A 23,099-nucleotide genomic window follows, 5' to 3' on the forward strand; every position below is an offset into this window, starting at 1 on the left:
TTTCCATGCTTGTGTGTTATAAGTCCTTGTGCAGAATTTTTGTATGTGGCAATTCAGTGGGGGAGGCAAAGAGATCTATGTCTGGGCACCCCCATTTTTGCATTATCATGCTGAATACTTGTGGATTTAATTTCCACTCGTGAGGATCCATGATGTTTCTGCTTAGGTCATCTGCCAGAGTATTTATCTTTCCTGGTAGGAATTGTGCTTGCAGATGAACTTAAGCTATAGCAGTGTTCCACAAGGTCATGGCTTGCCTGCATAGGGTTAAGAATGAGTGCCCCCTTGCTTGTTTATGTACCACATCACTGTGGTGTTGTCCGTCCTTATTAACAATTGTCCTGGATGCAGAGGGTCCTTGAAAGCTGTTAGGGCATTTTGTACAGCCAACATCTCTTTTTGATTGATGTGAAGAGGCATTTGTTCTGTGGTCCATTTGCCCTGAATACATTTTCCTGCCATGTGTGCTCCCCAGGCGTAATCCGAGGAGTCTGTTATAGTCTGCCTGGCTGTGGGGAGTGAAAGGCTGACCCTTGTTGAGGTGACATGCCTGTGCCCACCATCGAAACTCCTGTTGTAGGCAGGGAATTAGAAGTATCACTGTCTCCAAGCTGTGTGAATGTTGAGACCAAACACTTTTTAGGTACCATTGTAATTTCCTCATATGCAGTCTTGCATATGGAATTAGTAGAATGCAGGATGCCATGAATCCCAAGGCCTGCAGAATTTTTCTTGCAGGGAGTTGGGACTTTGTTGCCATCAACTGAAAATACTGAGTCAGTTGTCCTTGTTTGTCTGGCGTGAGATAAGCCATCTGGGCCGTTGTATTTAAGGGCACTAGTTTTGATTTCTTTTCGTTTACTGTGTACCCTAGGCAACTTAATCTTTTTACGAACGCCAGATGCTGTAGAAGAATGCCCTTGCTCTCTGCTTGAATCAGGCAGTCGTCCAGATATGGATATATTTGAATTCCTTTTTGTCTGCAAAATGCAATTACTGGTGCCAGGGACTTGGTAAAGACCCTGGGCGCAGTAGATAAGCCAAAGGGCAGTGCAGAGAATTGATAGTGTATTGAATCAGCTACGAGTCTGAGGTATCTTCTGCAATTTTGTCTGATAGGGACATGCAGGTATGCCTCTTTGAGGTCCAAAGTAACAAGCCAAGCTTTCTTGCCCAACATGGGAAGGAGCTGTTGTAGTGTCAGCATTTTGAATTTCGGAACATCTAGGTAAGTATTTAGAGTGGAAATGTCCAGAATGGGTCTCCAGGCTTTGTCCTTTCTGGGTACCAGGAAGAGTCTTGAGTAAAATCCTTGTCCTTTTTCCTGCTGTGGTACTTTCTGAATAGCTCTCATGTCCATGAGAGCTGTAATTTGCTTTTTGTGCCTCTGCCCATTGATTTTGTGGCAGGTCTGGCATTCCTTTTAGCCTTGGAAAAGTGTGAAAGTGGAACCTGTAACATTGAGACAATATTCAGCACCCATTTGCCTTGAATGATTGCTTGCCAGTTTTGAGAAAAAAGTCCTAGTTTCCCCCCTAAGGGAGCTGCCAAAAGGTAAGAGTTTGGCATTGGAAGGGGGAAGTCATTGGGACTGTTTCCTGTAAGGTTGTGACTTATCCTCAACCTTGTTTTGGGTTTGAAGCACCCCACTGTCATGGTCTGTAAGAACCTTGTGGCTGAGATCTGCCTCTTGGGCGTCTGTATCTGCCTCTTTGTGGCATGTCTGACACTGGAAAGGACCAATTCTTAGTAGGCCAATTTCTGCTAAATCGTGGTGGCTGTACCTGTAAGAAATCCTTTACTGTTTGCATAGATTTTGCCTTATCCTCCAATTTTCTTCAATACCTCTTCTGCCTTAATACCAAATAAATTATCTTGCTGCAAAGGGGCATCCAGTAATTTTGCCTTAACATGGTCTGGTAAACTTTGTTCTTTTAACCAAGCATGCCTTCGGATCACAGATCCTGTAACTGCTGCTCTACAAGAAGCTTCTAATGAATCAAAACCACATTGCAAAGTATGCTTTCCCACTTGTTCAGCTGCATGCAATAAATCCTACATTTTCTTATACTCAGGTTGTTCTGCATTTATACTCATTTTCTGTTTTAATTGAGACAGTAAATATTGTTGATACTTAAGCATGTGAAACTGGCAATTTTGAGCTCTCACTGCTAAAGTTGCTGAGGTGTAAACTCTTTCCCCATCTGTCTAATGCTCTAGAGTCCCTATCGGAGGGAACTGGATTCTTAGCCATGGAAGCCTTAACCCATCTGGGACCCTGGGAAATAGTTTCTGGGTCTGCAACAGGGTTTTTATAAAATAATTTGTGAGAGTCAGGGACTCTGTAGTATCTGTCTGGCTTGACTGGAGCTGGGGGTAAAGAATAAGGGTTTAAACTAGATTCAGAGAACACACCATCCACAATGTCGAACAGTGGCGGAATAGCAAGGGGCCTGTGCTGAGGCAGCAAAAGAAAGTCTCTGAGCTTTTTCTTGGATTCTGAGTAATCCTGGCCCTCCCAATGGAAATGCTCCCTCATGGTATGCAACGTTTCCCCAAAAGAGTAATCCTCAGGAGGAGAGGCTGAAGGAATGGATTCTTCAGCATCAGAATCCGCATAGGGGGGTAAAGAATATCCCTGGTCTGAAGAGGAATCAGAATGAATTGAAACCTGGTCAGAGGAATCAGTCTGTATCCTGCCTTGGCCTTTTATCAGGAGGGGGATGGGAACCCCTGATCAAAGTTATCAAGTCTTCGGCCATCTTGAGCATCTGTTTTTTAGGCATTGAGGGCTGTCCAGGTGAATGCTGCACTTGCTTCTTTGTCTTTAGTGTAGGCTTAGTCAGGGCTGTAGTTGTAATGGAAAGTTGAGTAGGCCTGAAAACACCATCAGAAGCCGATGCTTGCTCAGCGGCTCCGGACCCATCTGAAGGGTTAATCTCTGTTGGCCCAACACCTTGAGGCTCCAGAGGCCTAGGCACCTCCAAGTGGGAGTCGGACGCAGCCTATGGTTCTGAGGTAGCGGGTGTCAGGGGCTGCAAAAACACCTCACTGATAACCAGCGATTGGCCTAGAAGAGGCATCGTCGTCCGTTTTGGACCTCGGAATCCTTTCCTTATCTTTATCTTTGTGCTTTTTATGCATTCCGGTTTGTTCCGACGGCATTGTGCAATTAAACCTTTGCCCAAAATAATAGCGAGCAAAATCAGACATTTAATAGTGCGTTTGTTAAATCTAGCACAAAACCGACAACTAGTGACATCGTGATCTGGGCCTAGGCATGAAATACAGTAAGAATGAAAATCCTTATGAGGTATTTGCTTCCCACAAGAAATACAATTTTTAACTTTTTCTGACATCGGACTGAGGCAAGAAAAAAAATTTTCCCCAACGGGATACTTAGCTTTATTGTAGACTTCGGTTCTGAAATCGAATTTGAAATCTCAGGAGTCAGCCAACCAGCACTTGCGAACTGCTTTTGCTTCAGGCACCGCGTGGCACGAGAAGAAAATGGCGTCGGCTGCTTCTTATATACCCCTGGCGCACTGACGTCAGGGAAGAGGCGACAGCAACCGACACCAGACCAAGAGTTTGGAACTCAGGCCGACTGCGAGCCCGCCTGACGGCAGGATAACCCAAGTGCAAGGACTGCAGCACTGAAACACGATAAACATCTAGTTCTATCACTTCCTGGGGCAGCAGCATCATCTAATGAACAATCTGTGGAAAGAAGAGTCTGATGTACAGGATGAGAAACTACACACTTCCTCCCACTGCCACCTTGATGAATGAACTTCAGAACCCATTTGTCTGAACTGGTTTCCAAGGGGGAAATGGAGAGTCAGACTTTTTGGAAGAAAAAAGGGACCAGGGTGGGATAGGGCCACAAGGTCTCTTGACTAGTCAAACTTGTTGGACTGTCCTTAATTTTTGGAGGTTCATGGCTTCTTTATGGACCCCTCTGCCATAAATATCTGTTTACCTGTATTTTTTGAGACATCCTTCTGCTTTTTGCCAAATTAGATAAGTTACAGAATCCCTTAGAAAATTTGGAAAAGGAGGGCCGAAAAATCTTGAGAGATTCCCTCAATCAACTTACCCAGTTCATCACACTTTTTGTTCACCTCTGCAGCAGAGGGGCCAAAAATCTCTATCCAAGGGGAAATTTAAAATCTCATTTTTAACACTGACGTTCTGAGAATGCAGCTATTCCAAACCTCCTCAAAACAGTACCACTGGCCATAGCCCTGGCAGTAGAATCACCAAATTTATACACATTCTGCAAATGAGTAGTGACCTCTTCAACAAAAGAAACTAAATTAAAGCAGATTTTCCTCACAAGAAACTGCTGATAAAACATTCATACTTTCACAATTAGTCAGAACAAGTTAAAGTCTGGCAATCTAAACTTCTGAAATCAAAGCTGAGTGTACATACCTTCCCCCACACGATCATTTTCCCATCCTTATCAGAAAGAGTAGGATTGGAATAAAGCGTTTAGTAGCAGAATGATCAAATAAAGCTATGGTTGCTAGACCAGGTATGAGAATAGTGTATAAAAATTAAGAATGAAGGAACTTGTGTGTGTTATCTGCCTTTTTAGGGGCAGCTGGCTATTAGGAAATGCAGGCATTAACACTCACTCCAGGAGGAACGGCTGCAGGTTCTAGAAATTCCTTCTGTAACAAGTCAATGGTACTTTTTGAGGGACAGAGAAACCTCAGTTTTCTCCCACTGAAAACACTGCCACATTGTAGAAATAGTCTCAGAGAAAGAAAACCCCATAAGGAGCATCAGAAACTGAGATATCCCCAGAATTTGAATCAGAATTGAGGAGAAAACCCTGTACCTGTTCCAGTCTTCCTGTTTAGATTCAAAATCTTGAATCTGAGGTATACCTTTCTTTTACTAGAAACTGCTTATTAAGAAGGATCAATAGCCTGAAATAAAATCCAGAGTCAGATCCAGTAAACTATTCTTATTCAAATAAATTTGAGGAGGAATCGATACATGCTTAGTTTTCAGTTTCCTTTTGACAAGAACGAGGCCAATTGTGTTACTAACGGCAGCAGAAGCTTCCCCAGGGATGGACATGGCAATCTGACACAACAGAGAAGCCTTACTGTTCCCTCTGCTAAGACTGGAAAAAGTCTCTCCTCCTTGCGCACTGAGGGGACCCCAACAGCCGGAGAGGAAGTGGCTAACCCCCAGTACACAGTGGCTATAAGTGCTACACCACAAGGATCCAGGGTAAAGAGGAGTTGTCCGAGGGACAACAAATGGCTATAGCAGAGTCATCCACCTGGAGTGCAGTCAAATTGCCAGTCTGCTGTGGTGGCAAACGCAGTTTGCTTAACTCTTTCTTTTTGTGGCTGGAAAAAGGACCAACAGCAGAAATGGCAGCTTCTCCCACAATGAATCTAAAAATGGTGCACCACCACCCAGAGGAAAACAGCCAGCAAATGCCAGTAAAACCACAAGTTTTTTTTTTTTTTTTTTTTTTTTTTTTTTTAAAGTCAACTTTTTTCACATAAAAACACAGTAGTGTGTGCTTTAAACCACTTTGCTAGACACCCCCCCAAAATGAACAATTTTGCCACAAAAAAGTTTGTTACTTTAAACAACTTTTAGACCGAAAGGAAAACAACACACTCATTTAAAAGTAAGACGTATTGTTGTGAAAGTCCGTTAAAACTCAAAAATCCTAGTTTTATCATTTTCCTCTTCAGGAAAGTTATTCTAAAAACAAGCAATATTTAGCAAATGGAACCCCCCCCCCCAAAAAAAAAGGGAACTTAACTGCGCAGTGAAGGAAAAGCATTAAATTGACAGTCTATCCTCAAAAGGCTTAGAACACACACTTCAGCTGTAAAGCTCTGAAGGGCTTGGTGCCAAAACTTGTAATTTAATCAGCTCGCCTCGAGCTGCCTGACAGTTGGAGCATGTTAAAAGTGCCCTCGAGCTTTGGAAGCTATCAGGCAGTTACATACTTAGCAGGATACAACACAATAAGGCTATCAATACGAAAATCAGCACAAGCAGACCATCAATCCTTGAAAGTCTCAGGAGGAACGCACTCTTCAGTGGCAGTAAAGCTCTGAAGGGCTTTGCACCCAAACTTCTCAGCTCGCAGAGTTTGGGGGAACAAAGTGCTCTGAAGCTTTGAAAGATGACCAGCTGTTTTAGCATTGGCAGGATACAACCCATGCAGCTAAGGCTACTTCAGTAGGAAAGAATATGTTTAACATACTACCTTGCCATATGTTGAAAAATTTTTTTTCAAGGAACATCTTTAATAAATTATAACAATCGCACACAAAAACAAACCATACTGACATTTTTAGATACAAACATTAGACATCACTTATCTATACAGTCATTGTCAAACATTACATAACTTACTCAAATCCTGCGTTTCAAGTCTCTCTTCTTCAAAACATTACTTTAAAGTATTGTGCGCACAATTCCCATTTTTTTCTATGCATCTCCCATTTCCAGTTTTATCTCTGTTACTATATTCACCCCTAGTACAGATAGTTTCGACTGACTTCCTTATTCTAAATTCCATTTTGGGCTGCCAGAATAATTAGACAAGCTAGCAAGGTGTTACTGCGTCTAGGCAATTCCAATTCTGTATGACAGCTCAAAAAATAATTTCCTTAGTTATACCAATTAGCTCACCTAGTATTTCTGATAGATTTTAAAAATTCTCTTCAGACTACTCTGTCAACTCATTACACTCCCAAGAATTGTGTTCCCAATTACCTCTTTCTTCCCCAACTGACCTCCAGCATTTGCTATCTACCCCAGGAAAAATTCTTTGGTGTCTACTTGGGCCATAAAAATAACCAAATCAAAGATTCAAGTATGCAAAAAAGTCCTACATATATCTCACCATTGTTTCTCTGAATTGCCTATCCAAGTCACTTCCCAAATCTTTCTAACCTCTCCCGATTGATTCTTATACTTATCATACAATATATTTTATATGCTCTACTAATTACCCCTTTTTAATAGCTTCTGTTTTAGATTCTACCAACAACTCTACCACTGCTGATATTTCTCTTAAGGCCCCCCCTATTTCTTTTTCTTTGCCCTCCCTAGCAAAGATTGATGGAGTATAGGCAATCTCTAGCCTGCAGCCCAAACAAAATTCTTGGCCTCTTCCCATTTTATTACCTTGTCTCTAATTTCCTCACAATACCTTTCCTTCTTTGCCAGTTTTCTACAGTAAATTTCCGTCTCCCTTACCCATTATCTGTATCCCTAATTGGAGTAATTCCTATCAGCGAATCTCCTTTCTCCACTCCTTTGCTGGCTTAGTTTTTGGAATACGTTCTTCTACTTTATGAACATACTTCCATATGGTTATGGTTATTCTTTTAAGGAAATGCATCCAAAATCCAAGTCTCTACTTGCTCCTTGAGCATCCTGTTTCATCACAATCTCTTCCTACTTTGAATTATAACCTTCTGCTTGTACTATGTACAGGAGCCTTAACGGTGAAGCTTTGAAATACCCGTTCAAATCAGGTAATCTCAAAACACCTTGCTCTCTTCAGAGGTTAAGCTTATCCCACTTGACGACTCTTGTCAATTTCCACACTCAGATAAAATCATTTGACTATTGTTATCCACAACTTCTCTTCTGGTTATTAAAAATATCCCTGACCTATTAATCCATACACATAATTTTACAATCTCTCATAAATATAGGTATTGCTGAACCGATTTGTGTGTAGGTACACAGTTTATAGCTAACTCCCTTTGTTTTATTTTCATTAATCTTTGTATCCCAAAAAGAGTTGAAACTGTCAAAATGATACACAACACTGACTAGTCCTTTTCTGGTTTTATCAGGTATAAAATGAATATCTGCAAATAAAGCAAGCTTTTCTTGACTACCATACATATTACATCCTTTAATTTCTGAGTACCCCATTTTCTTTGCCAACGGCTCTAAATATAATGCAAAGAGGAAAGAGGACACCCCCCCCACCTGGTTCCTCTGCTCAAACAGAACTTATCCGAGAGGAACCCACCAACTTTAATGTTCACCTCCGATCCCTAATACATCCTAATCAACCTTTTAATTCCATTAGGGAATGCAAATGTTTCCGTTGCCCTCCTCAACAAATCCCAGCTTACTCTGTTGAATGTTTTTCCTTAATCAAGAATCACCAACAGTCACATTTTTTTAACAGTTTCCCCTTTGGATCAATGTTGTTCAATTAATGCTGTCAAATGTCTGCCTCCCCTCCTCAAAGCCACAATTATCTATATGCATCAGCTTTGGCTTCACCTTTGCCATTCTTTTAGCCATTATAGACAAACACTTTATAATCATGGTTTAGAATTGAAATGGGTCTATATTAAGCTGGATACAACAGGTCTTTACCAGCTTTAGGTATTACAGCCACCACCGCTTTCTTGCTGGATGTAGATTCCTCTTCTCCCTTTAAAATACTGCTGAAAGTAACCTTCGAGACCTTTATCAGTTTCTTCCTCCTAGCTCCCAAACTTCCATAGGAATACAATCTATTCCTGGGGATTTTCCTGTACATTGGTTATACATCACCATTTTTATCAGATCTCCTCATATCCGGTTAGCATTTGAGCTTCATTTACATCTAACTTTGGCATATTTAATTCTTCCATAAACATTTGTACCTTTTTTCTTGATTTCCACACATCTCTGCTTTAAACAGATTTTCATAAAATTTTCAAAACATTTCTAGTACCTCTACAGGATCTCTGGTTATTTTTCTTGTTATAGGCTCCCTAAGCTTGGTGACAACCCTTTCTACTTTGTTGCCTGCATCATCGTGCTAAAATGTTGTGTGTGCTCTGGAGTTATCAAATACAGTTAACAGCAGTCTTTCTAAACCCATGCGTTATTCAAGGTAATCCCTTATTTTCTGTAACTCATTCTGCAATTGCTCCTTTCCTTGTTCTGTGAGATGCCCTCTATTCTGCAATACTTAATTTTCCGTCCTAATTTTTCTGTCCCCCTGAATAATTTACTTCTTAACCATCTCTCTTACTTCCACTCCACTTTAATTTTATCCCACTCGCTAGCTATATTTTCAGAATAAATTTCCATCATCCCTAATAACTCCTGAATAATTTCTACCACCCATTCCTTAAATTCCTTAAAATCCTCTCTTAACAGATAGAAGGGAAAAGTGACAGGGTCTCATTTGCTTCATTACCCTCCATTTTTATTTTAATTATTGGCATGTGATCAGAAACTGTTACTGGATGTATACCAAACCTTTCAACTGAATGCACATGTTCCTGTGAAATACAAGTTCTGTCTAGCCTAGTCCAGTTTTTGTACCTTGAGGAATAATGTACAAATTCACTCCAAATTCCTGTGAAAGTGTTCCCTCAGAGTGCAAGGTCTCCCCAAAGGAAAATTCTTCAGGAGGGGAGGCCGAAGGGATAGAATCTTCAGCATCTGAATCCTCATAAGGAGAATAGGCCCCTTCCTGATGGTCTGACAAATCAGATCCATCCGTGGAGTAATCAGAGGAGACAGGTTCAGAGGGTTCAGTCCTAGGCCTTTTGTCTGGTGGAGGTTGGGAGGCCCTGTCTGGGTGAGATTGGGAACCCCTAATCAAGGAGATAAGGTCCTCAGCAAGACTGAGAATCTGAGAACTTGAGGAAGGCCTCCGAGAAGTAGATTTGGCAGGTAAAGCTTTTGAAAGTTTGGCAGCTTTAGCCCTGGAGAAGGCCTTAATAGACATAGAAGCTGGGGGCCTAGCTGCCCCACGTGCAGGTGTAGAAATTTCCAATGGAATGGTGTCAGACAAATCTTGAGAGCTAGCTTCGATAGGGATTTCTGAAGCCGACTCAGCCGGGGCCTCTCTGGCCTCGGTTGTCGGAGGTATGGTTTCTGTCGTAGTAAGAACCGAGGAGCCGAAACCGAGACACTCACGGTAGGCCTAGCCGTGGTTTCAGCCGAAACCGCGGGCCGCGAGTGTCGGTCCTTTCCTTGCGTTTTTTGGCCAAATGCGTAGTCTGAGTCTCCAACGGCATTTTATATGCAAAAGCGGATCCGAAAAATTCTTCTGCAAACTCCGACCGATGTCTAAGAGTCGGTCGGTTGAAGGAGGCACAGGCTAAACAAGCTGATACGTCGTGGTCTGGGCCTAAGCAACGAAGGCAGTAAGAATGGAAATCCTTATGAGGTATTTGTTTCCCACAAGTTAAACAATTATTTACTTTGTCTGACATCGGCTGAGGCAAGAAAGAGTCCCCAATGGGGTACTTAGCTTTTTTCGAAGTCTTTGGTAGCTGAAATCTCTGGATCTGACCGACCGGCACTTGCGAACAGCTTCTGCTTCGGGCACCGCGTGGCAAGAAAGACTGAGGAAAATGGCGTCGGCTGATGCCTTTATACCCCAGAAGCTCTGATGTCGGGGAAAGTGCGACATCAGCCGAGGCCAGACCCGGACTTTGGAATCCGGCCAACCGAAGGGCTGCCTGAGGCAGGACAACCCATATGTTATGACTGCAGATGCATCCTTGAAGGACATCTGTTACTGGATGTATACCAAACCTTTCAACTGAATGCACATGTTCCTGTGAAATACAAGTTCTGTCTAGCCTAGTCCAGTTTTTGTACCTTGAGGAATAATGTACAAATTCACTCCAACTTCCTGTTGAAGTCACATCTTCCATGCCAAATATTTCCATAAATTTCTTCAAAAATCTACCCTTGTTGCATCTTCCCTTCTGCCCCCCCCCCAATACATCCTCAACACTGCAAATCAAATTCCAGTCCCTACCTATACGTATTATTCACTGCTGAAAGCAGATTATTTCTCGCAAAATTTTCTTAGGGTCCATTACTGTAGTTTTAGATGTAGTGGTGGTGCTGCGGTAGCGTTGTCGCCTCACAGTAAGACGTCCTGTTAGATTCTCAGCTAATACGTCTTCTGTGTGGAGACATGCATGAATGGGCGTACCTTCGTTGAAGGCTGTGCGTCAGGGCTGGCAACTCTGTATGTAAAAATCTACTGCCAATCATTAGCGGACTGGAGTTCCGCTGTGGCGACCCCTAAAGTACAGTTTTGTACCTACCATAAATGTAGATGTCCGATAGGTATGCATCTGCAGTCATCACATATGGGTTGTCCTGCCTCAGGCAGCCCTTCGGTCGGCCGGATTCCAAAGTCTGGGTCCGGCATCGGCTGATGTCGCCCCATCCCTGACGTCAGAGCGCCTGGGGTATAAAAGCGTCAGCCGACGCCATCTTCCTCCGTTTTTCTTGCCCCAGATGCCAGGTGCCCTCTAAGGAAGGCTAAATTTGGAGAAATGCAATAAATTCCAAACATGCACAAAAATATATATACATATATAAAAACAAATACACCATAAAAGATAACCCCAGCTAGCCATGAAAGGGGAATGTACCCAAGAAATACCATAGAGGGGAAGGAGGGAGGGCAAACCTGACTGCAGATGCATACCTATCGGACATCTACATTTATGGTAGGTACAAAACTGTACTATGTCCTTCAAGGATGCATCTGCAGTCATCACATATGGGTAGAATACCATAGCCAATCTGGGGGTGGAGGATCTATGTAAAGGATGGTGTAGCTAAAATGCCCTGCAGGACTGCCGTAGCAAAGCCTGCTCTGGATCTGGAATATAAAGGTAAGTTGTAATGCTTGGAAAATGTATGCACGGAGCTCCATGTAGCAGCTTCTAAAATGTCCTTGGTAGCCACCCCTCTTAAGAAGGCTGTGGAGGTGGCTGTGGCTCTGGTCGAATGAGGTCTAATGTTAGCTGGCACAGTTTTTCCATGAAAGGAGTAACAGAAACAAATGCAATTCCCTATCCATTTTGAAATGGTCTGTTTTGAAATTGCTTTTCCTTGTGCACCAGCAGCATATGCTACAAACAACTGGTCAGTTTTTCTGTAATTTTTAATTCTGTCCAAGTAGTAGCGCAACTGTCTATGTATGTCCAAGGTGTGCAGAAGCTTTTCCCCTTTGTTTTGTGGATTTGGAAAGAAGGTAGGCAGGTGAATAGCTTGGTTTAAGGAGACCCTAGATACCACCTTTGGCATAAATGAAGGATTGGTCCTCAATGAGACTCTGTCTTGATGAAAAATAAGAAATGGCTGTACTGCCATGAGGGCCTGTAACTCAGATACTCTTCTTGCTGAGGTTATGGCCAGAACGAAGGTAGTCTTCCAGGAGAGGAACTGTAGTTCTGCAGATGCTGCTAGTTCAAAGGGAGGCAGTGTTAGTTTTTCCAACACGAAGTTAAGGTCCCAAGTAGGCAGTGGTGGTTTCCTTGGAGGACTGATGTTTTTAATTCCTCTTAGAAACTGTCTAAGCAGAGGATGAGAGAAGACAGGAGGTTCAGTGTTGTACTCTGCTGAAATTGCTGAAGCATGAATTTTAATGGAAGAGTAAGACAGGCCATTGTGGAGCATTTCTGCTAAATATTCCAGGATATGCGCCATGTTCATAACTGTTGCATCTAGGCCCTTTGAGGTGTTCCAGGTGTGAAATCTTTTCCATTTTGCTGAGTATGCCTTTCGTGTGGAAGGCCTGCGAGCTTCCATGATGATATCCTTCACTCTCTTGGATAGCTTATCCTGGTGATGAGTCAAGGTATTTTCCAGGCAGCTAGCTGTAATGTTTTCAGGTTGGAATGCAGAGTTTTGTAATTGTGCTGTGTCAGGAGAAGCAGCCATTGTGGCAGAAGCCATGGTTTTGTCCGTGACATGCGCTTTAGCAATGGGTACCAGTGCTGTCTTGGCCAGTCCGGAGCTATCAGAATCACTCTTGGCTGCTCTGCCCTGATCTTCAGTAAGACCTTGGTCATTAATGGAAGAGGTGGGAAAGCATACACTGTTAGATCTCTCCAGCTGAAAGTGAGGGCGTCCACTTTCCATGCTTGTGGGTGGTATGTCCTTGTGCAGAATTTGTCCAGCTGATGATTGTGTGGGGAGGCAAAGAGGTCTATGTCCGGTCTCCCCCATGATTGTGTTATCTGATGGAAGATGTCTGGGTGCAGCATCCACTCGTGTGCATCCATGATGTTCCTGCTTAAACTGTCCGCCAGTATATTGTCCTTTCCTGGTACAAACTGGGATTGCAGCTGTATATTGAGAGTCAGGGAAAGTTCCCATACATTCATTGCCAGTCTGCAAAGAGGGTAGGAATGGGTGCCTCCTTGCTTGTTTATGTACCACATAACTGTAGTGTTGTCTGTCCTTATTAGCAGGTGGCCTTGATGTAGAAATAACTTGAAGGCCTCGATTGCATGCATCACTGCCAGCATTTCCTTTTGGTTTATGTGCATGCGTAGCTCTTTTTGTGACCATAGTCCTTGAATGCATCTTCCTTCCATGTGCGCTCCCCATCCGTGGTCTGAAGCATCCGTTGTAATGGTTTGGCTGGCTATTGGTATGCTGAAGGGCAAACCCCTGTTTGACTGGCTTGCTTGAGCCCACCACAGAAATTCCCTTTGAAGGCATGGGATGAGTGGTATCAAAGTTTCCAAGCTGTGACTGTGCCGAGTCCATAAACTCCTTAGGTACCATTGGAGTTTCCTCATATATAGCCTTGCTTGAGGAATCAGAAGAATGCAAGAAGCCATGTAACCCAGGGCCTGCAGGATTTTCCTTGCAGTCAGCTGAGTTTGTCTTGACAGGTTTTTGAAGTAATCCGGTAGTTGGTTTTGTTTTTCTTCTGTGAGGAAAGCCATTTGGGTGGTTGTGTCTAGATCCGCACCCAGAAAAGTTATTCTTTGGGATGGTACAAGTCTTGACTTGTGAATGTTGACTGTATATACCAAGGCCTGAAGAAGATAAATGGCATAATTCAAGTGTTTTTCCAAAATTTGTTGGCTGTCTGCTTGTATAAGGCAGTCGTCCAGATATGGGTATATTTGCATCCCCTGAAGTCTGCAGTGTGCAATTACTGATGCCAGGCATTTCGTGAATACTCTGGGCGCAGTAGATAAGCCAAAGGGCAATGCTGAGAATTGATAATGCTCTGAACCTGCAAGAAATCTGAGGTGTCTTCTGCAACTTTGTCTGATAGGGACATGCAGGTATGCCTCATTGAGGTCCAGAGTTACCAGCCAAGACCCCTTGCCCAGCATGGGAAGGAGTTGCTGTAGAGTCAGCATTTTGAATTTTGGCACAATGAGATAAGTATTTAGTGCGGACAGGTCAAGAATAGGCCTCCATTGCTTTTCTTTTCTTGGAACAAGGAAGAGTCTGGAATAAAATCATTGGCCTTGTTCTGCGAGAGGAACCGTTTCTATTGCCTTCATTTTCATTAAGTTGGAGATTTGTTTCAAAGCCTCTGCCTTTTGATTTGGTGGCAGGTCTGGCATGCCTTTTCTTTTCGGTAATGTGTGGAAATGGAACCTGTATCCTTTGTCTATTATTTGTAGTGTCCATTTGTCCCTTGTAATAATGTGCCAATTTTCTGAAAATAAGGAAAGCTTTCCACCCAAAGGTGCTTCCAATTGAGCCCTGGTTGGCGGTGTCAAGGTGAAGTCATTGAGTCTGTCCTTGTGCAGCAGTTGTAGGCCCTGCACTACCTCTCTGGTTGGGATGCTGCCATTGACACCCTCTGTAGGAGCCTCTAGCTTGCCCTCTACCTCTGGCACGCCTGTTCTTGCCTCTCTGAAATCTGTCTGGGTCTGGAAAGGGCCAGTTCTTGGAAGGCCAATTTCTGCTGAATCTTGGTGGTTGGACCTGCATAAAATCTTTGACTGTTTGCACAGATTTTGCCTTTTCTTCAAATTTCTTTAAGACCTCCTGAGCAGTGGAGCCAAATAACTTTTGCTTTTCCAGTGGAGCATCCAGAAGCTTTGCTTTAACATGGTCTGGCAGAGATTGTTCCTTCAGCCAAGCATGCCTACGTATAACTGCACCTGTCATAGCTGACCTACATGAAGCTTCCAATGCATCATAACCACAATGCAAAAAATGGTTGCTAACCTGCTGAGAGTTATGTACCAGATCCTGAAGTGATTTGCGATCTAGGGGTTCAGGTGAAGACAGTTTTTTATGCAATTCATCTAACAAATATTTTTGGTACTGTATCATATGAAATTGACAGTTTAAAGCCCTCATAGCAAGGGTAGCAGAAGTATACACCTTTTTACCCCATCGCTCTAAAGCCCTGGACTCCCTTTCAGAGGGGAGATGATTTTTTGTAGTGGCAGCTGTAACCCCTTTAGGGCCCTGGGAAATAGTTTCTGGATCAGCAGAGTGGGCCTTGTAAAGGAAAAGATGTGATTCCGGGACCCTGTAGTACCTATCAGGTTTGGCAGGAGCCGGAGGGAGAGTGTCAGGGGTTGTGCTAGATTCAGAGTACACATCATCAATGACATTCAAAACAGGGGGAATAGCCAAAGGTCAATGCTGAGGCAAATGCAAGAAGGTCCTTAAATCTCTTCCTGGAATCAGAATTCCTGGCCCTGCCATTGGAAATGCTCCCTCAGTGTGCAAAGTTTCCCCAAAAGACAGTTCTTCAGGAGGGGAGGCCGAAGGGATAGATTCCTCTGCATCTGAATCCTCGTAGGCCGAAAAAGCCTCCTCCTCCTGGTAGTCCGAGAGGGCAGAGCCAACCGAGGCCTCATCTGAGGAGAGGGGATCAGAGGGCTCAACCCTGGGCCTTTTTGCTGTAGAAAGTTGAGAGCCCCTGTCTGGATGGGGCTGAGAGCCCCTAATTAATGAAATAAGGTCCTCTGCTAGACTAAGGATCTGAGAACCTGTAGTGGGTCCCTGAGGGATAACCCTGGGAGGCATAGATTTTGAGTGTTTAGCAGCTTTAGCCCTAGAGAATGCCTTAATAGACATGGATGCAGGAGGCCTGGCTGCACCATGTGCTGGTGTAGTTTTGTCTAAGGGAATGGTGTCTGAAGGTTCCTGGACACCAGATTCCAAAGGAGATTCAACAACCGAAGTGGCCTCTGGGGCCGAGGTTGTTGGTTGTACGGTTTCACTGGACGGTAGTACCAAGGACTCTGTTTCAGCCGAAACACAGACACTCGCGGTAGGCCTGGCCGCGGTTTCAGCCGAAACCACGGATGTCTGTCCTTGCGTTTCTTCATTAAATGTGAAGTCGGAGTCTCCGACGACATTTTGTAAGCAAAACTAGCCCCAAACAATTCCTCTGCAAACTCCGACCAACGTCTTAGAGTGCGTCGGTTGAAGGAAGCACAGGCGGAACAGGCCGAGACGTCGTGGTCTGGGCCTAGGCAAGGTAGGCAGTAAGAGTGGAAATCCTTATGAGGTATTGGTTTCCCACAAGTTAAGCAATTATTAATTTTATCTGACATCGGCTGAGGCAAGAAAGAGTCCCCAACGGGGTACTTAGCTTTTGAAGTCTTCGGTTTAGCTGAATTACAGGAGCTGGCTGACCGGCACTTGCGAACTGCTTCTGCTTCGGGCGCCACACGGCAAGAAAGACCGAGGAAGATGGCGTCGGCTGACGCTTTTATACCCCAGGCGCTCTGACGTCGGGGAAGGGGCGACATCAGCAAATGCCGGACCCAGACTTTGGAATCCGGCCGACCGAAGGGCTGCCTGAGGCAGGACAACCCATATGTGATGACTGCAGATACATCCTTGAAGGACATCTGGGAAAAGCCGAAAGATACAACTGTAGTTTTAGATGGAACATAAAGTACATGCCAATGTAATTCTCCTTCCTTCCAGTAGTCCGTTAGTACTACAAATCTACCCTTATCTTTTTTTTCATCTTATCACTACTGGAACTACTCTTGGAATTAACATATGTACTTCCCTTTTACTTTGTCCCAGATATTCCAATGAATAACCATCCTGAAATCTCTATGAAATTCACATGCTCAGTTCTTTCCAAACCGGTCTCCTGTAGCATAGCTATTTGCACTGTGCATTTTTTAATACAGTTCATTACAGTTTTTTTTTTTGCATACATCTGTGAGACCATTCACATTTAAAAATAATACAGAAAAGTGTTACTATGTTTAAAAGTTATTATTCCCACCGGTTATGTGCAACAGTTTTTAAGGTCTAGTTTCAGCTTTTGTGTTAGATGCATACAATGTTTGGCAGGTTGATCTTTTATACAGTTGTCATACCCATTTGAATCTATGCCACATCTTACAATTTTTTTTGTTTTAGTGAAAACTCTCAAACAAAAACACCCACAGAACATCCCTAAAGCTTATTAACTTAACATGCAGAACTATGCACATCTTCAAATACTGAAGTTTAACCCTTCTAATAGGAACATTTGTCCCAGACTGAGAGCCACACTCAAAGGCATGAATTAACCTGTAATGAAGGTAATCTACACTAGGACGCATGGCGCAGCCTGCGCTTTTACTGCCACTAAGTGCTGTCCATTTTTGTCTCATCTTTATTCCTCTCCCACATTAGAAAAACACAAATGCTTTCAGAAAACATTATCTCCTAGCCAGTGAAAGAATGAGCTAGTTTTTTTTTTTTGCCCCTTATAAAAGATGGTCTCCACAGAGACACGAGAACCAGACACACAGTTGCCTCTACTTTACTCCTCTTCTGCCTGGTGTACAGCGAGTAGTTTTCCAAAAACAAAATACTGTAGCGTCTCTGACGTTTAGTACCTTGCCCTTCTGCCACAGCTTTCTCTCATTTATTTGCTAGCGGAAAAAAATTATACTCTTTTTCCTCTTCCATTTAACTTGTTACTAGATCTTCTACTCATCTCTTCTGCTTTTTTTCTCTCTCAAACATTTTCTTTTGCAACACTGGAAAAAGTTTTACTGGCACAGTCTCTCTATGGACTTTACCAGGAGACCAACCACCACCACCCCCTTCTGGCTGATTAGGTTTACCACCTGTTCCACTTTGCGAGGGACAGTCCCTCTTTGGGCAATTGTGACCTGCAAAAAAACTGTAAAAATGGCAAATGTCCTGAGATATTAGGGCAAAATTATTTCGTATATTTTATGTAATAGTTACATAAAACAGTTATTCTGTATCTGAAACACCTAAATATTATAAGAAACAGAATAAGCAACTAAAATGCTACAAGAATAAGCTTTTATTTAGGCAAAAAAGTGAAGTTTTCTCCCTAGTATTGGCCGTGGGTATGTTTTGACCTGCAAAATCTGATGCTTGTACCACAAATGTCCCACTTTGGGCATTTGAAAAGGTGGCAACCCTATGCACAAAAGATTGTATTTCCTCCTTAGCAATACTCTGCATCAAAAAATTATTTTGACCCCCCAGGAAAAAAAAAACATTGCAAAAATAGCTGGATACAGTAGTTTGGATTTTATTAACAAGTGGCTTAAAACTTCCCACTTCCTTCAGAATGTTGGCACACTACTAAAACAATATGCAGAGCAACAAGAATGAGAAAAAAATGTAAGCATATTAAAAAATTGGGGTAAAATCTGGAGTCTTTAATGAATAATACAGAAGGACTCTACCTCACAAAGTCATTTATCTTCACTTTGGTAAAAAGGAAATGTAAAAAATGTAGACTATCTTCAAATTATTGGTTCCAACAGTACATTAGACATGCTGTTTGGTTTCTAATACACTTAATAGCTTCAAAATGGTATGATAGAGTTTTCTGAAAATTGCGTGAATGTGTAAATTCAACCTGAAAATAGGAATGTATCCCCAAAAATAAGTAAATCATGTGACAGGATAAACTAAGCAGGAAAAATCAGTAACACCTTCCTAATTTAATACAGTTGAGGCGTTTGCACAGTAGATAGACCATAGGTTAAGACAGAACTGAATGTGAGCAAGAAAATCTTAAAATCTGAATTCCTTGCAAATTGGTATTGGACATCTTTTAGGTCCAACGTTACCATGAAGCTGAAGGAGGGTAAGACAGGGCTTTGCAGATTTAACATTGTGAATTTTGGGATTTTGACAAAAAGATGGAGAAAGGAGAGATCCAAGATCCCTCTGTTGACGCCAGAAAAACCCTTGAATAAAAAAACTACCCATCTGATCTGACAATACAAATTCTATCACCTCAAGCCAACCATTTGCTCTAAAATAGGAAGAAACAAAGACCTTGTTTGTCAGATAGAGAAATCCCTTGAAATGGGTTAAGGGTTTCCAAGCGCTATGTGCACCCTGCTGAATAAAAGTCTCAGAACACACTTGTCAGAAATGATTTAATGCCACTGGAGAAGATGAGAGAGAGATACGTGCAGATGGGAAGGTGGTAGCAGAGGTAAGCAGATATTCTGACAGCTTGGACTGTCCTTAGTTCTGCGAAGCTGCCCCTTTCTTCTTTGAGCCTCCTTGTCGCTGCTCTTTGAAATTCTGCTTGTTTGAAGTTAGAATATTGCATACTCTGCTTCATGAAAAGGAAGGAAGGTTTTCAGAAGAGGATGGTTGAAAAATTCAGGTTACACCTTGAATCAATTCCCCTTTCATCAAAATTTTTAGGACATCAGCAGCAAAAGGGCCAAACACATCTTTGCCCAGGGAAGACGTCAAAATCTCAGCTTTAAGCACCTTTTGGCAAGTTTTGAGAAATCTTATAACTGAATTAGTAGCAGCTGCTCTGGACACTGCATCAACAGAACCATGAGAACACTAAGGAGTGTCTGAGAACAGACAATTAAGGAACTTAATGAAGTTTTACACATGTGAAGGAGATTAACAGCAGAGATTTTCATGTTCTTGAAAGAAGCCAGTAAAATATTCACTGTGTGAGCCTGGCAATTCAATATTCTGAAAGTTAAGGTGACAGAAGAAAGAACAGTTGCATAAAATCTTACCACAACCATAGATATCTCTCTCTTCCATGTTGCAGTATTCTAGATGTGAGACTTCCTGCCCTCAGGCGACTCGTAGATCAGCTCCTATACAAAAGTTTCAGCTTTGGCTGTTGCAGTGTGCGTGGGACATCACATGTAGGGCCATGAACCAGGGGCCTTAAAAGTGACATCTGCATGCGCAATCCTCAGAACTTAAGGCCAGCTGGCAGAGAATAAGGCCCAGCATGAGGAATGCTAGTGGTTTCCAGCTGTGTGAGTTGGTGTCCTACTGAAATATAGATAGGACACAGATAAGGAAAAGGACCTCGGGGACCGGTAGGTGGGAAGGAATACTGTAACATGGAAGAGAAAGACATTTATGGTTATGGTAAGATTTTGCACAACTATTCTATGCCCTTCTATTCCTATGCTGCAGTATTCTAGATGTGGGAGTGTACCACAGCTTATACAGATGAGAGGGTGGTGGTAGATGAAGAGGGTTCTAAAAGACCCTGTAGGACTGCTCTGGCGAATTCTGTCCTAGCTCTAGAAGTTTGGTCACGTTTGTAATGCTTGGTGAAGGTGTGGATAGTGGCCCACGTGGCTGCTTCCAGAATGGATGCTGTGTCTAGGCCCTTCATGAAGGCCCTGGAGGTGGCCACAGCTCTGGTGGAATGGGCCGTAATTCCCACTGGAGGTTCCTTTCCATGGTGGAAGTAGCAGAGGCAAATGGCTTTCCTAATCCAGCATGCAATGGTTGGCATGGAGACTGCCCTGCCCAGGGCCCTAGGGTGAAAAGAGACAGAACTGGTTAGTTTTCCTGATGGTTTTGGTCTTGTCCAGGTAAAACCTTAGTTGCCTGTGCACGTCCAAGGACTGCAGGATCCTCTCCCCTTAGTTAGGGGGTGAGAGGAAGAAGGTGGGTAGATGGATGGATTGGTTTAGACACAAGTCATTGACCACCTTGGGCATAAAGGGGTTGGTTCGCAGGGACACCCTGTCTTTGTGGAAGACGGTGTAGGGGGGACTGGCCACTAAGGCCTGTAATTCTGACACTCTTCAGGCTGAAGTGATAGAAGACAGTCTTGCTGGTGGCTATGTACACATCTGCAAGGAAGAGGCCCCAGCTGGTTCAAAGGGATTTTGGGTTAATTTCTCAGGGGTGTAGGTAAGGTCCCAGGTCGGGGGGATAGGTTTCCTAGGTGGTCTCATGTGTAGGACCCCTTTAAGGAAGAACTTTATGCCAAGCCTGGCAAGCAAGGGGGGTTACAGGAGCAAGCAGGCTGATATGGCAAAGAGGTGTACTTTTACAGAAGAATAAGAAAGCCCACTTTTTATCAATTGACAGATAGTTTAGAACTGGGGGGGACCTCCGCAGTGCAAGGGCCCCTTCTCTTGTGCAGACACCATTTGGCAAATCTTTCCCCACTTAGCCAAGTAAGATTTTCTGGTGGTAGGTTTCCTTGCCTCCCTTAGGACAGAAAGCACATTGTTTGAGTACTGGTGTCTGAAAGGGATCAGAATTGTATCACTCACAGAGTCAGAGACAACATCTGTAAGTGTAGGTGTAGGAGAGTTCCTTTGTCTTGTGTCAGTAGGTCCACCTTGTAAGGTAACGAAGTGATTTGTCCTTGGCTAGGTTGTGAAGTAGGGGGAACTAGTGCTGCCTTAGCCAGTAGAGAGTCGCTAAAGATTTTTGGTTTGTCCTTCTGTATTTTCAAGAGGACTTTCGGAATCAGTGGGAAATGGGGGTGGGGCCTAAAGAAACTTCCCCTTCCAAGAGAAGCTGAAAGCATCCACTCTCCATATTAAAGGGGAGTGGGTTTTTGAACAGAAGGTCTGCAAGTTGCCTGTTCTGGGGGGAGGCAAACAAGTCTATTTGTGGAGCACCCCACCGGTGGACTACATCGAAGAAAAACCCTGCTCAGCATCCATTCGTGTTGAAGCGAAGAGATCCTGCTCAAGAGATCTGCTTGGTGGTTGTCCTGTGAGGGGATTGTAGGCCGCCTGGAGGACTAAGTTGTGACGAGAGGCTAAGCCCTATATCAGCAGGGTTAGTCTGCACAGCTGATAGGCCTTTATTCCTCTCTGTTTATTGATGTATACATCACCATGGTGTTGTCTGTCACAATCTAGGGAACCCCTGGAGCCAGAAGGGGAGTGAAGGTCTTTAGAGCCAAGAAGACTTCTGTTATTTCCCTGATTTTGATGTGCTTGACCTGGAGAGGGATGCCACTTTTCCTGAATCCTGTAAGACGCCAAAGTTGCTCCCCAACCCAAATCTGAGGCATCTGTATGCATAACTTGGATTGGGGTGGGGGAATGCAGTGGGAGCCCTGGGTTTAGTTGTACTTGCTGGATCCGCCAGATGATTTCTGTTTTCAGACAGGGAAGGACGGGAATGACTTGCTCTAGGGGATGTAGGTGTTGGGACCAGATGTTCTTCAGGAACCACTGTAACTTGCGCATGTACATTCGTGCCAGTGGGAGCATGGGGATGGTCATTGCCATTAAACCCAGAAGACTGAGAAATTGTCTTGCTGTCACCTTTTGGGGTAGTAGGGCTTCCTGGAAGTGGCAAGTCAAAGAAAGAACCTTGTCCTGTGGGAGAAAGGCCTTCATTGTGTCCGTTCCGATTCTGCGGCCTAGGAAAATGTTGTGCTGTCCTGCGGTCAAAGATGATTTGGGGAGGCTGATGGCGTACCCTAGCTTCTGCAGAAGGGACATGGTGAAATGTAGATGCTTTGATAGAGCAACCCTTGACTCTGCCAGAATTAGAATGTTGTCCAGATAAAGGTAAATCTGTATGCCTAGAGTTCTGCAGAAGGCAATTGCTGGGGCTAGGCACTTTGTAAAAAGACTAGGGGAAGGGGGAAGCCTGGATAAATCAAAGGGCAAGGCAGTAAATTGGAAATGAGAGGCAGGTCCAGAGAAATGCAGGAATTGTCTTTGGGAATTCCTGATGGGTATGTGTAGGTAAGGCCTCTTTTAGGTCCAGGGTGGCCATGAAGGCATTGGCTGGGATAAGAGGCAGCAGAGTGGGGAGAGAGCATTTTGAAAGAAGGTACCTGAAGGTAGAGATTTAGATAGGGCAGGTCTAAGATGGGTCTCCAGGGGCAGTCGTTTTTGGGAACCAGGAAGAGACTGGAGTAGAACCCTTTCCTTCCTGTCCTGTGGGGAATGGTTCTATAGTGCCTAGCTTTAGGAGGACTGCCAGCACTTGTGGCATGAGATGGACCTGATTTTTTTTTGGGGGGGGGGGTGCCTCTTCTGGGTGTTTTTTCTTTCCAGGACAGGAAATACTCTTTCTGGATAATGGTGAAGACAGTACAGTTTTGTACCTACCATAAA

The 23,099-nt window shown here is 43.5% G+C and overlaps 1 protein-coding gene across 1 annotated transcript in view; it reads right to left on the reverse strand.

Annotated features, from left to right (window-relative positions):
- Positions 1-23,099, reverse strand: part of MTA2 (metastasis associated 1 family member 2) — a 1,757,597-nt gene that overhangs the window by 1,655,974 nt on the left and 78,524 nt on the right. Inside the window, exons 4-5 of the mRNA XM_044075372.1 lie at positions 16,876-16,893; positions 16,614-16,628 (exon numbers count right to left, since the gene is read on the reverse strand). Of these exons, the coding sequence (XP_043931307.1) occupies positions 16,614-16,628; positions 16,876-16,893 (33 nt within the window). The remainder of the gene's footprint in view (positions 1-16,613; positions 16,629-16,875; positions 16,894-23,099) is intronic.

Source organism: Protopterus annectens, chromosome 6.part1, assembly GCF_019279795.1.
Source record: "Protopterus annectens isolate FY-2018-M chromosome 6.part1, PAN1.0, whole genome shotgun sequence".
NCBI classification, from domain to species: Eukaryota; Metazoa; Chordata; order Ceratodontiformes; family Protopteridae; genus Protopterus; species Protopterus annectens.